Source organism: Sphaeramia orbicularis, chromosome 3 (genome assembly GCF_902148855.1).
Source record: "Sphaeramia orbicularis chromosome 3, fSphaOr1.1, whole genome shotgun sequence".
NCBI lineage: Eukaryota > Metazoa > Chordata > Actinopteri > Kurtiformes > Apogonidae > Sphaeramia > Sphaeramia orbicularis.
Window position 1 is genome coordinate 59,164,187 of NC_043959.1, and position 15,278 is coordinate 59,179,464.

Sequence of the window (15,278 nt, forward strand, 5' to 3'; positions counted from 1 at the left end):
CATTTTAACATACTCTAATACTAGTTATTACTAACTTCATGCAGACAATATGCAAAAAACACCCTTTTTGATTAAGAAAACTATTGATTACAGTCTAATAACAATTAGCAATTGATTTAACACGTTACTGCAGATCAAGTTGATAAAGTTACAGTAATGGTCTGAATGTCAGTGCATGGGATGATCTGTAAGTGTCCACTGTGTTGGCAGATATGGAACTAAAACAACAAAATCCATGAATATACAAGAGAGCAGCTGGAGAGTAACTGTCCACTGGAGTGACCACTGTGTATGAAAGGGTTAAGCCACGCCTGGTAGGTGGCAGAGGCAGATGTTATTTAATGCACAAATGATATATCTGAAATTCTTCTGTTATTTTCCTCACATCTTTTAGACATGAATAGATACTGTTAATTTAAGGTTAAACTTTGCTAATTCTAAGGGAAACATTATGAGTATGAAGGCTGACTTTGCACAAAACATTTAAATATTTCCTCTGACAGCTGCCAGGCTAACTGGATGATAATATCTGTAATATTTTAGAAAACAACACTTAATTTAATATTCTTACACAACACTCAGCACAAATAGTTACTAACCTGTGTGGTTTACATGTAATGCTTGTCTGCGACCTGATAACCATGCAATGAGCAGCATGTTAAAGTAATAAATAAGTTCACAGTGTAGGCTCACACAAATAAAATGAACTCTTATCTGAATCAGCTGCCAAGGCAATGATGTAGCATGAACATTTTAGATGACGGTTACAGAACTAAGTGATGAGCAAACACTCAAAAAAAGCACCAGAGGAATCGTATGAGCTGTTAATGAGAAGCGCCGTTGCCTTTGGCCAGTGGTTCAGCTTTACCTCATGTGTTCGGTGTCGTTCAGCAGAAGCTTTTCACTGCATCAGACAGCTGGAACTTGGCAGGAATTCCTGGACATAGGTGACGGCTGCCTTGGACAGATAGGTCATGGTGCCGTAGCTGCCACTGGGGGCGCTGTCGTAGAAGAAGGTGCAAATGCCGGTCGCCGGGTCCTTCTCAAGGAAGTAATCACAGGCACTGATGGATTTCTGTTGATGAAGAGATAGAATGAAGTAAAGCACATGGACAGGGTGGAATTCAGGTGTAATATTTAGTGATAACAAGGTCTGATGCAATTATTATGTGATAATCAGGATTATTTTACTTAACAATAGAATCTACATATTTTATCATTACTGTCACATCATTTTCCAAAACCTTATTACTTCTCATTCTTTTTCAGCTCTCAGTTAAATAGAGAACTAGTGTCACAGCACTTCATTTAGATTTTGTGCTTCACGTCCATTTTTTAAACAATGGGCTAAAAATAATAATGATGGATTAGATTTACATAACGCTTTTCTATGAACGCATACTCAAAGCGCGTACAGAGGATCCATTATTCATTCACTCTCACATTCTCCCTCTGGTGGTGGTAAACTACATCTGTATCCACAGCTGTCCTGGGGCAGACTGACGGAAGCATGGCTGACAATCTGCACCTACGGCCCCTCCCACCACCACCAAACATTCATACACCAGTGTGAGTAGCAGCACTGGAGGCAGGGGGGGTGAAGTGTCTTGCCCAAGGACATGGACAGAGCAGGATTCGAACCGCCAACCCTTTGGTTATTGGGCGACCTGCTCTACCATCTGAGCCATGGCTGCCCAATGGCTACATATATTTAGATGATCATATGTGTTCATCATATGTTTTGAGATGGCCTTTGCTGTCCACAGTGACTTATTCTGCAGTGGTGGTATCATAACTGGGACAATACTCAGGGTTCCTACAGGTTTCTAAAAGTTAAATTTAAGAATTTTTAAGCCCTTTTTAAGACTAAGACAGAATTTAATGTCATTTCATTTCACGGCCATACTGGCAAAAATTTGTGACTCCTAGAATTTAGGAAACTATTCATTTACTCCAACACCTTGATTCCCATGGTTCCAAGTCATTTCTCACCGTAGGCTGCGAGGTTAGCGATAATCGGTTTCTAATTTCAATATAAATTGTCAGGTTGGAGCGGGTGGAACGAGTAGAGTAACGTTATGTTCTTTGCAGCTTGGACATTTAATAGACACATTTAAACACAATACAGTCAACAAGTTTAGGGCAACAGAACTTAAGACCTACCACATCAAATTTAATACCTTTTAAATTTAATACCTTTTAAGTACTTAATAATCCCATTCTAGTTCTTAGTTCCTTTTGTAAATGTGCTTTATTGTCGTTGTCATTAGTCTGACTGGAACAAAGTGCTGCTACTGACATTTAATGTGTTGGAATGAGCGTTTGTCAATTCATCCACCAGGGGGTGCCGCTCTGAATTAACCATACTGGACAAATACCACGAAGAAGAGGAAAGTTTTTTTGAGAAGAAGAAGAAGAAAGTCAGTAATAACAAACATGGAAACGGCAGAGGAAACACTAATGTGATACTAATGTTGCAGCGTTTTCACTGGTAAGGTTTAAAAGTTTAGCTTCAGCAGGAAGAGAAAAGAGAAATGAGTGATAAGTTTCGTTTTCACTTCCACTGGTGGCAGTCTGCACCGCTCCGTACTCCCACTGGTATTCTCCGTCTGGGTACTCATCCGCCAGCACCTGGAAAACGGCTGCGTCCGTATCTGTCTGTGTCTTTATCGTTACTGTCAGTCAGCGTTACTTTTATCGCCATCATTTTTTTCGTTAAATCTCCACACTCTTCACACTCCACACACATTATTCCTCCTCCTCGTACCTGCTGCTCTGAACTGGGAATGTCACATGGCCATAAGTGGTATTGGTGGATTTGTATCGGATTACTTTTACGAGTACAAGTACGAGTACACACACTGAGTATCGGAGCCAATGCCTGACACTGGTATTGGAATCGGTGCATCCCTACAAATAATCCTGAAAAAGGATGGTACATGATACACCAGATTTACAGTAATCACAGATCTGGTTTGGTGTGAGGCATTATTTCAGAGACAACTCTGTGCCAATAATCGTCACTCAGATTAATATCATCACACTCCTTCACTAGCAGTGAAGTTATAAATCACAACCAACTGAATAACCTCCTACCCTCACCTATGGTGGACAATAAAAAGGCAAAATGCCCTTTTCAGAGCCACCTCTGGTTTTCTAATTTAAGGAAATGTTGAGACTTTACACACCTAGTCTGTATTTTTCATATCATTAGTCTCATAGCATAATAGCCTAAGTCATATTTTTGGCCTAATTGTGATATCTGAGTATTTCTGCTCTGCTAAAACGGCTGCTTCATGTTGCATCATTGGCTATGACCTGAAAAACTGACTTAAGGAATTATGTTATGACGCTAATGATATGTTTTATTAACCTGTAATCTGATTTTTAAAAAATCCCTATACGCAGATGAGACTGAATGGATTTATCAAGCAGTGACACTGAGGCTGGAACAGCACTAAAACAGTGTAGATTAGGTCCATCTATGTGAAACTACAATGGAGGAAGTCGTACAGACTGCGTCCACTCTGTTTATGTCTTGTATCTGTCACCGCGGGGCCTGTACTATGTCCTCCCTGTCAGTGTTCTGTCTTCAGTCTCTGTTTCATCATTCATTATTTGACTTTATACATATAGAGTGATATTGCAAAGCTGTTAAAATGCAGTCTGATTGGATGTATAAGGAAAAATGTAGCAAAATTGAACCTGTTTTGAAAGACCTGAATGATGGTAGCAAGTTTCTGACTGAGTGTGTAATGTTATTGACACATCATGTGGATGGATTTTATTATTTTAGCATTTACAGTCATATATACATAGTAAGGGGCGGTAATGAATAGGTTACTGTTCTCTCCTCCTAGGGTGGCTACAACATGCAAAAGGCCTTCAATAGAGCCAGTGTTTGTCTGTTCTGGGATTTCAAGTTAAGTGGAAATTAACTCTGGTCAATCCAAATTACATTCAAGAGGCCCAGCAGATAAAAACAACTCACTCTAATCAACGAAAAACACAACATGGCATATTTCAACATGATTATACATAAATAAAAGCAATTTATACACATATTTGACTCCATTTCTGCAGCTAGATCCCCCTAAATCCCTTTCAATCTTACACCCTTGTCAGTACCTGGTCGTTGACAAAGAGGTCATTGGCCAAATGTAAGATGCGGTCCACATGGATGATTCCACCGATGCAGTCCACATCCACATCAGCTATCATACCCAGAACCATCACAGTCTCTACCAGCAGCTGTCTGTATTCTGGTTGAGGGACATGGTTCAGGACAGACTCCACCTGAACTGCAAACTTTATCTCTCCTGCCGTCATCTACGAAGAGAAATCAGACACAGGCAAAAGTAAAAAAAAAAAAAAAAAAAAAAAAATCTGCCTAAAAATGAAAGATGGGAGTTTTCATTTCCAGCTACCTCTCTAGTGGTAGAAGACGGTAACACATAACCGTCGATAGACAGTCCGTGGCACTTCTGCAGGATCTTCCAGACCTTCTGGTAAAAGCCCATTGGTACCCTGTTGATGGCTCCGTCCAGTCTGCGTCTCCTCAGCCACTGGCCCTGCCTGTCCTCCCAGTGCAGCTGCCCATCGCCTGGACCAGGACCCACTGGGGACAGGATCCCACTGGGGGTGGAGGGGCTGCTGCATCGCTGTAAACCAGGAGCAGGAGGTACAGGAGGAACAGGAGGAACAGAAGGTACAGAAGGTACAGGAGGAACAGGAGCCCACTGTTAGAAGTGTCTTATATATAGTACTGTATGTTTGACCAAGTCGCTCATTTTCAACCTTATATCCATTCTATATCACACCTGTCACTTGTGTCGTACATCACAGACTTGGGTTAAAACACAAGAAAACCTTTACATATTGAGTCACTGCATATGTTACAATAAACTAAAAAGAACTGAAAATGTATCTTATTACACTTGCACAGATAAATTAATATTTTTGAAGAAATACTTGATTCGGGATGCTTCCTAAACCAGGATGAGTTTAGTTAAGATTCTCTTTTATGGTACCATATCAGGGTCAGTGTTAGTAAAGAGAAAAAAGAAGAAAAAATGAGCATGTAGAGGGAGGTAATATGTTGAGAACAACTCAAAATTACTGGACAGTGTGACTTAAGCTTTGTAGGACTTTAACTGTATTTATAACAAACACAGCTTCTAATTTTCCCAAGTTCTTATCTCATAAACTTCCCATTTCTGAACTATATTCCAAACCACTTCATCCTCATGACAGACGCTGGGGTGCTGGAAACTATCCCAGTAACAAACAAAGGTCAAATTTCTGTTCTTTTTCTTGCAAATGTCTGGGTTGTTATAATCTCTGAGAATACTATTATATAATATGATTATATAATATATAATATTAATGTGTATATGCATTTTTTAACACTTCATTCTTAGAGAATATCAAAGTTTTTCTCAAAAATTATGTAAAAAAAAAAGTATTTTTTTCTTCTGTCAAAATACAACCTCCTTCCACTTGAAATTAAAAACAATATTTAAAATGACCCTAATACGACATTACCCTCTTTATATTAACAGAAGTCTTAGAAAACCCTCAAGACACTCTTCTTTAAACAATGAAATGTCTGTTGGGTTTAATACAACTGTGCAAGGATAATAAAAGCATTTAATATTTTAAAGACACAGATTTTTATGTAAATCAGTATTTTGTTTGGAATACATTTCATGCTGTTTTATTGAATGGAATTAGAATCCTAAATTGGTCATAAATACATGTGCAAAAAAAATATTAGTGTCAAAATGTTTTTTTTTACTACAGTTACCTGGTCTCCGACTACATTGTCAGGTGTATATGTTTTGCGGGTGAACAGTCTATTACATGACAGAATTCACTGATACAGGTGTTCGAGTGCTTTGAATAAATGTACATAAGGTTGAAATTTTCTCATTTAATCCGAAACCACATCATGCATATTACATGTGGCAATACAACACACATCAGCAGACAAACTAAAGGCTGGTATGATGTTATTGGTGTTGGTATATTCAATATTCTACTACTACATGCATGAACTGAAATTAAGCTTATTTCATGAATTTAGGAGCTTTATGTCATTTCATTCATTTGTGTTTTGGTAATTTCTGGCATTAATTGAACTGAGGTACAAAAAGGAAAACCAATATCACCTTTGTCAATAAAATAAAACATCTGGAAGATACTAGTGCCAATGTTTAATATATAATCCTTCTGAAAAATGCCTTTAGGATGTCTTAGCTCAGTGTGAGGATACATTCTATATAAAGCGACACCAAAGTAAGTAAATCTCAGGCAGATGAGGTGAAATGGTTTACCGTGGAGCGAGGAGATGTGACAGTGCTACTCATGTAAAGCCCGCCACTGAAGATCTACACATGGTTATATGGACATGACAGATGAAAAAGAGAACAGTTTGTGATGCCACATGGAGCTCATATTGCAAACAAGATGATACCACAGCTTTACAAAACACATTGAACACTGATTCAGCTCTAGAAAATGAAAAGACTTTAGAAAGCAACTAACACCATTCGATAAATTAAACAAAGAACACTTCATGCTCAAATGCTACGAATAAGTTATGAATATGAGTGAATTAAACAGCTTTACCATGATCTGGAAACTGTATGATGTAGCTCATGACTATGCAGAAGAGCAGTATTTAACCCATAAAGACCCAAACATCCACCGGTGACCAAAAAGCATCTACTAGCTATAATGATCAATACGTGTTGATCCACTGAATCTATCAATAGATGTAAACAATTGGTGTAAAATGCAACTTGTCATCTTTTCACGATCATGAGATATGACCCATTTGGATGTTCAGAGGCTCCGTAGTGAACGTGGAAACACCATTATCTCCAGTAAAACACATGGAGTTGGATCAATGACTGGATGGACATACTGGGTTTAACATTCAGTTGTTGATATCTTTGCTGCATCTTATCTTTGCTTTCTCTGTTTTGATATAATAACCTTTGATTTTTTTTTGGTTTTTGTGAGTATCTAAATTAAGAATAGGAAATTAAATGTCGGAAAATGCATGAATTGCGGTGAAAAATGCAAAATACAGAGGATAATATTATAATAAATGGTGATAAATCAGTGATATTTTGCTTTTTTTAAAAATGGAATTATGCATTTTAAAACATTTTAAAACACTGGTCTACATAAACTGTAAATGCTCTGCTTGGGTCTGAATTCTTCATTAATTCAACTCCACAGGTCCATTTTCACATTTTCAACCCTATTTCTGAGTAATGACACCAGAAAGGTCATTTTGAGCGCTGGCCCTTTAAATGCAAATGAGCCACTTCACTTCCACTCCCCCCCACCAGGTTGTTTGTGCTGCTCTGTCCTGTTTAACCAAAAAGTGAACATTTTAGGTAATCGGCTTGAAGTTTGGACATATGTTCAGTACAGACTACAACCGCTGCTGCTGACAAACAATTATGTTGTATTCGGAGAAATGTTCATCGGAATTCTTGACCTTATATGTGCAAATGTAATGTCGTAACTAGTTATAGACGTAACAAATTCAAGAAGATATTAAAATAGGTTGTAGAAATCCAGTTGATTTTTGCCAAAATGAATATAAAGATAGCTGTGCAGCACCTGGAGGGTTCAAATTTAAACTTTTTGAACTATTAGCGTACAAATACACAAATAAATGAACCAAAGACGAATAAAAGTGGGTTTAGCAAAATATGACCCTTTTATGAAAGGTTAAATAGATGGGATAATATTGTGACTCACTGACCCCCTTCTTTACTGTTGTACTTATATTTTTGATACACTGCCCTGTCTGTGCTTGTCAATGTCTGTTGCTTCTTAAGTCTTTACATTTTCGTTTTATTGTCTGTTTGTTAAAAATGTAAAAGCTGTTAAAAATAAACTATATTAAAAAAAAAAAAAAAAAAAGAAAAGTTAAATAAAGTGAAAAATTCATTTCGGATCTGCCACAAAATTAGCACTGGGTCTTTATGGGTCAATGTAATACTCTCAGTCTCATTCAGAAAACATCATTTTTACAGAAACAATTACTTGCAAATGTAGCAAGGCATGTTCTCCTGCCGAAATGAGAACAGGGATGAAGTAAGCGTCGTTCCAGCTATGAAGGACAAAATGTTAAGAGCCAGCAGATGGTTTATGAGTCTGGTTTAACCGGCGGATTTGTTGTTTAAACTGAGGTTAGAGAGAAACCACATGCTAAATGTTATCAAAGCCAACCCACACTGAGAGGCCGAGAGTCATCCAGCTGCAACCAGAAGCAGGAACACCGTTAGAAAATAAAACAGACAGGCTGCACTGGTTCTGTAGATGATTCTGTGATTCCCACCTGTTTAATCTCACTCTTCAGCTTGTGTATTCCTGTACGTTCAGTCTTTGTGGCTCCTGTGTGGCCCAGTTCATGAATGGAGATGGCGGGACTGGTGGCTGTGGACTGGATAGGACGCACTGATGGACAGAGACAGAGAACAGAAAAGAAAAGCCTCATATTTGTCATATTTTTGCACCCACTTTCAATGTGGAACACAATTTAACATCCATAAATAGGTAATACTAAGTGTGATGCAGCGGTTATTGATGATGGCTGATGTGGTTTCTATTCTAATCAACAAAGAGCGATGAGTTATCAGCACTTCCACCAATTTTATTAATATTAAGAAACAAATGAAATCATGACTTTTGGGATTTTCATCTATGGTAACTCTATATGTCCTGTTTGTAATCCTGATTAATACTCTGTTTATTCAGTTATTTTGATTTTTACTTTATTTGTCAAGACTTGTAATACCAGACTGTGTGTCCCACAAGGAGGGGAATTAGGGTGGGGGGGGGGGGGGGGGGGGGGGGGCAGAGGGGTGTGTTCTCTGTGTAATGTAGGTGTAGTGTACACTTTTTGTTGTGTAATGTTGAATTTGTTTGTTCACTCTTGCAAACTGAAAATTAAAATCAATAAAAATAGTCGATTACAAAAAAAAAAAAGAAACAAATGATAAAACGAAGTGAAAGTACAACCCTGATTCCAACACGAGGTGTAAAATGTAAATACAAACAGGATTGTTGACAAATGAAAAGGAGATGCTACACAGCACTAAATGCAGCCAAATTCCAGCTTTATGGAGATATGTTTGATCAAACCCAAAATTTATGGCACATTTTTTCAGTTTCAACATTGGATGTGTTTTCTGTGTTTTGTTATGAATAAAATATGGGTTGATGAGATGTGCAAATCACTGTATTCTGTTTGTTTTTTTTCTTACTTTTTTTTGGTTGAGTAATGTTTTAATTTCTTGTTTCATCAGTTCCTTTGTTCTAAAATGATAATAACAGCATCCGACAGCTCAAGAACAATGTTTTTACAAAAATTACTGAAATCATCTTTGTCCTTTTATGCACAAATGAATCTACTCCTTTCAGTGGGTGTGAAATGTGTCTTACAATTTTTAGTTTTTTATTGCTGCCAGTTTTATGCCAGTTTTATGCCTGGTCTCATGGCAGAAAAAGTCTGAAAAAAACACCACTGTACCATTTGGAACTGTCATGGGTATGACTTGTAGATGTGTGTGAGCAAGTTCTTGTACTGGAAGATGAAATAAAGACAGAAAAAAAATGATATGGAACATTTCTTCAGTAGAAAATCTAAGCGTCTTTTTGAACGGCTCACACAATGAGGCCAACCTAGTTCTCCTTTACAACGTAAGAAACGACACCAGCCCCTCACCTAAAAAAAGAGTGATGAATATCAAGCTTTTCATACAAATATCTGGACATTTATATATTTGTTTGATCAAAATAAATCCTCACACTGTTAACTTATCTAGTTTGTTGCATATAAACCAAAGAAAAAACATAAATTTAAGGCTAAAAGAAAATAAAAACAAAGGATTTCTAAAAGTAAAGGGCAAACTAAACATGCAAACCCATTTTAAAAATTAATTAAACTGACTTCTACAATAAAAAAAATGGAAAAAGCAAACCCATTATAAGCCACAACTGCAGGCATCCATACGTACTTCTATCTGCGTGTCACTGGTACATATGGATAGTGGTCTTTAAGTTCTGCAGTTGTGACACCAGATAATTTCTTCAGTCTTCTTCCTCTTCCTGTAGCATTTAACCCTTTCATGCATAGTGGTCACTACACTGGACAGCTGATCAAAGGTGTTTTCTTGTATATTTATGGATTTGTTGTTTTGTGCATCATCCCATACACTGCAATTCATACCATTACTGTAACTTTGCTGTTCTAGATAAACCTGATCTGCAGTAACATGTTTGAGTGTAAAAAATTTCTAATTGGTACTAGACTATAATAAACAGTTCTATTTTTTTTTTTTTAACCTCCTAAGACCCAGGACATGTCAGCAAAGTACAAGGTTTTTTGTTTTTTATTAAATAAGTGCCTATATTGGAAATATCCTGATGCAACAGTTTTTTCAGATGCAGTTTTAAATTTTTTTATGGAATGTCTTTTGTGGTGGACAGTTTTCTTTTCTTTTTTCTTTTTGTATAAAGTTGTGAAACTCTTGTCCACAAATGTGGACAGTGGGTCTTAGGAGGTTAAACAAAAACTTGTTTGTTTTTTTGCATATTATCTCCATGCAGGTATGTTAAAATGTGAGAAAACATTAGATTAGCAGCAGTAAAAATGTTTTTATTTCATTGTTTTCACATAGTATATCAGTAAATACATGTTTCTTTGCTTCTAAAATTAAACGCATGGTGTCCAGCTGAGTGAACATCTTTGGAACTCCATGATTAAATCGATTCATTAAAAATCTATCACAGTTTTGGTTTTTTTTTCCATGCCTGAAGAGGAATAAAAACACTCCGGAAAAAAATCTTGATTAAGGTTCTCATAATTCATGCATGAAAGGGTTAAATTAAATCTCACGGCACTGTACACAGCCCACTTAAACACACAAACACACAAACATTCATCCAATGAGGAACCAGGGGACACTCACTGCTCCTCTCCACTCCAAACTCCTTTCCACTGAGGATGTGATGCAGTAAGCTCTTCATGCCAAACGGACTGAGGCTCATCAAACTCTCAGAGGCCTCCTCGCCTGTGAAGGTGTCACACTGTTCATCATGCTGCTCTGAGGTCTGCCTAGCTCAGATTTACAGCTGGATGTAAACAAATTTTCCTACCAGAGCAGTGCAGGCTGCGGGCCAGCTCAGTGGCCATCACCTGCATGATGAGTCCTATCCTGAGTCGCAGCATGTCGCCGAATAAAGCAGGTTGGGAGCGCACGTACATGGCCAGATACACCATGATTTCCTGTACGACGGCACACAGAGTTCACAGTTGGAAGAACGCTGTTTTAGAAAAGTCCTAAGAAAGACTAAAAAGTTGGACATTTACCTGAGTGAGTACGGCGATACTGATGTCCTGCCCACTGGCTTCATAAATGAGAGAGTTCAGCTCCTCTGGAGGGAGTGGGCTGGAGAAAGGCCAGGAGGAGGAAGAGATGGGCAAAATGAATTCACCAAAACCCGAGTAACAGCACACTTTTGTCAACAGAGGTTAGTTAGGATAATACGGAGTGAAAATAAGAACCATAGGATGGGTGGTACATCCTCCAAAAAATAAGCTCCTCAGACCCAGCAATGCCTTTTTGTCCTCTGTAAGAGATGACAGTTTCACAGCTTTATTAAAAAAATAAAATAAAAGCTGTCCACTGCAAGTATATTCCATTAAAAAAAATTTAAATAGTATCTGAAAAACTGTTGCAGCACCCTGTTTCAAATCGAGACAGTTATTTAATGTAAAAATAAGCCAAAACTTCTACTCTCCTGGGTTTCGGGAGGATAAAATGGTACTAATGTCAGCTTAGTTTCTTAGGATGAATATTTATACTATCACTTATTTTACGTGTATAAACTGTATTTATTGATTAATTGAGATTAATAATTAATTTAAGCATTTTTTGTTTCTTGTAAATTCTTGTCAAAACAGCCAGATTTATATATAAATCAGACTGATTCCATTTATAAAAGTAATAAAATGCGAAAACATCTAAAGGTGTGAATATATTGTACAGACAAAAAGAACCATCCCATCGTGAATAACATCTCTCCCCATTCACATCTGAATATTAAACTGTTTTACAAATCTAGGTGTTCACAGAAGTGAATTTTTTTTTTTGTTTTTGAGCTACAATCTTCCCTCCAGATCAATAATTTCATTTGAGAAGCCTAATGTCATCTCATCTAAAGTCACATGGTTTACTTCCACCTCTTTTCCATCTGTCTAATCTCTTTTTTTTTGGATATTTCTACCTGACATTTCTGCTTCAACCACAGATGAAATAGACCATGTTGCTAAAAGGTTTCATCTGTTTGAATTAGTTTTACTGTCCTGTTTTTGCTGACACACTTGGACTTCCAAAAGACATGGATCAGACATTTGTGGTTGACTTTAAGTTGTTAAAAATGTTTGCCCAGGGTGTTTTATTTTGTAAATTGTCCCGATTGTCTATGTCTGTGGTGTATCTGACTTCTTGTTCATCTAATTCGCTCTGTGTTGCTTTACCGGGTCATGAAGGAGGGCTGTATTTCTAGTGAAGCAGGGAACTGAGTCCAGATCAGATTCGGACCCTGTGACGCTGCCATATCATGACGATGCTAAACCCAGTAGAAATTAGAGGTAATTCTCAAAGCCACGTCAGTCTATGTACAACTTACACTGTGATGACTCTTTCTCTGGGTTCAGGAGGAAGACCCACTGTCAGCTGCTTATGATGAGAAATAAGATCTGTGCAGGCCTATGGAAAAAAACGCATAAAGATGAGGTGAAATCATTAGTATAATTCAAATATTTTCTTAAAGAGAGAGAATTAACACTTTCAGTGCCATGGGCCGATTAAATCGGCTTTACGAATACAACCTTTAAAGTGCCACGGGCCGATCAGATCGGCTTTGGAGAACACACCATATTTGTGTACAAACAAACCATCCACCCCCATTTCTTTCTCACATTTCGATGACGTTCTTTCTGTGTCCCCCTTTTGAGACCAATCAGACAGGAATTTGAGGTCACACAACCGAATAATATTTTTATATCTTTTTAATGTTTCTTATTCTCCGGTGTTTCATCAGAGGGAGCCCTCCATGCCGGGGGGCGGCTGTGGACTCCGGGGGCTGTGGCGCCTTCTCTCACTGGGGTCCGCTCCTTTCTGGTGGGTGGGGGTCCCAGTTGGCCCTCTCCCACTAGTTGGGATGCGGGGCTGTGTTGCTGGTGCCTGGTCGCCGGGGTCGGCGGCTGCCTCCTGGTGCGGATGGCTCCCTGAGACAGCGCCTCCTAAACTGATGTTTTACTTTTACTTGTACATTTTTGTTCTGGTCTACCCGTGCTCAGTCAGTCTTCTTAAGTATGTGTGAGTTTGTGGGTTTGCATGTATATGTGTGTGTGTGTGTGTGTGTGTGTGTGTGGGTGGGTGTGGGTGGGGGGCGGTACTGATTTTTAAACTGATATGTAAAGCACTTTGTGCTACAGTTTTTAATGTATGAAAAGTGCTATATAAATAAAGATTATTATTATTATTATTATTATTATTATTATTATTATTATAAATTATGCAAATTACGATCAATAATGAATCGGCTGCATCCGGTGCATTTTGGATCTAATCAGCAATCGGTCGGATGTTACCGAGCGGTTTCCTGCAGGATTCTACAAATATTATAAAAACGACGCGAAATACTGAAAAACGGCCAAATTCTGTGGCACTTTTAAGGCTTATTAGCCCCTTAACTGTCTGGCACTTAAAGAGTTAAGAATCTATCTATATAAGTTATTTAGGATATGTAACCCATAAAGACCCAGTGCTACTTTTGTAGTAATTCCCAAATCAAATGTTCTCTCTATTTGACCTTTCTTAAGTTATTTATCACCATTTATTATAATATTATCCTCTGTATTTTGCACTTTTTCAGTGAAAATCAGGTGTTTTTAACTATATTTAATTCACTGATCATGTAGATGTTCATAAAAGCTCAGATTAAACTTGAGGGTTACTATACCAAAAAACATACAAAACTGAAGAAAAAGTGACTTTTTTCTACAAAATATATTACTGACTGAACATAAACCAAGTGTCTCCTTCCACTGTCATTTATTAAACTATATGGGTTTTACTGGTGAATCAATGTTGTAGAAGATAATGGTGTTTCCACGTTCACTACGGAGTCTCTGAACGTCCAAATGGGTCATATCTGATGACCATGAAAAGATGATAAACTGTATTTTTCACCAATTATTTACATGGATTGATAGGATTAGTTGATCAACAGGTATTAAACAGTTTAGATCAGTAGATGACTGTGGTCGATGGTGGATGTTTGGGTCTTTATGGGTTCATTTACCGCCACTAATTAAGTCCAGTGTCTCTGCATGTCTGATCTGAACACTGACAAACCCTTTAATCATATAACATGGATGGATGAAGTGGAATTTGTCAAATCATTAAGAGAATATCCAAAAGAAATAAGCTCTAAGCAACTTTGCAATAGAGGTAAAGTATTTTAAAATAGTGTTAACTAAGAATACATAGTTAAACATCTTAATTTCATGGCACATCAGAGTATACCTCTGAAGCATTTGTAAAGATTTGCTACAAATAGAAACCCACCTCCATTTATAAACACATTTAAATCTAAAAATATAGATGTAATCATGTATACGTTTTAACAGCCAGCTAATAGTAACAGACAATTGCTGAAAACTACTAAATAATAGTTAGCAAAACTTCAATAAATCGCTGAAATAGTGGGCCAGTCATAGTTTATTTGCATGGATGGACATTTATTAGCCTCAGATTTAGTCTTTGGTCCATAGGAGCAGAATTTAGCAGGTTAGTGAAAGATTGTGATTCTGTTCTGTGGTTTGTAACGCAACAGATGGTGATCACTGGTCAGTACTGATCCCAGAGGTTCACTAAGTGTCTGAAATAGTTGTTATAGACTCCACATAAATCAGTGTTTCTCAAAAAGTGGGGCAGGCCCCCCCGGGGAGGCGCGAAGGCTTGCCAGGGGGGCATGGGATCATTCCTAGGTGTTTATTTTTTCTTCAGGTTCGAACATGTAGCAGGTGGAACTAATGTTTTAGTGTTGGAGCACCCTGGACTCATTTTAGGGACGTACAACAAACAAATCTACTGCCATGGTGATCTGTCACTAGACTAGACAAAGAGTTTAGGTTTGGAGAGTGGACAAGGACTGGACTGGAAAAGAAAAAATGTGCA

The 15,278-nt window shown here is 37.7% G+C and overlaps 1 protein-coding gene across 1 annotated transcript in view; it reads right to left on the reverse strand.

Moving 5' to 3' along the window:
* Positions 1 to 203: 203 nt before the first annotated feature.
* Positions 204 to 15,278, reverse strand: part of LOC115437156 (phosphorylase b kinase regulatory subunit alpha, liver isoform-like) — a 38,049-nt gene continuing 22,974 nt past the window's right edge. The window contains 10 exon segments of the mRNA XM_030160312.1: positions 204 to 1,075; positions 4,129 to 4,329; positions 4,428 to 4,661; positions 6,336 to 6,389; positions 8,258 to 8,281; positions 8,363 to 8,481; positions 10,998 to 11,099; positions 11,185 to 11,314; positions 11,399 to 11,477; positions 12,721 to 12,800. Coding sequence (XP_030016172.1) covers positions 902 to 1,075; positions 4,129 to 4,329; positions 4,428 to 4,661; positions 6,336 to 6,389; positions 8,258 to 8,281; positions 8,363 to 8,481; positions 10,998 to 11,099; positions 11,185 to 11,314; positions 11,399 to 11,477; positions 12,721 to 12,800 — 1,197 coding nt within the window. The 3' untranslated portion in view covers positions 204 to 901.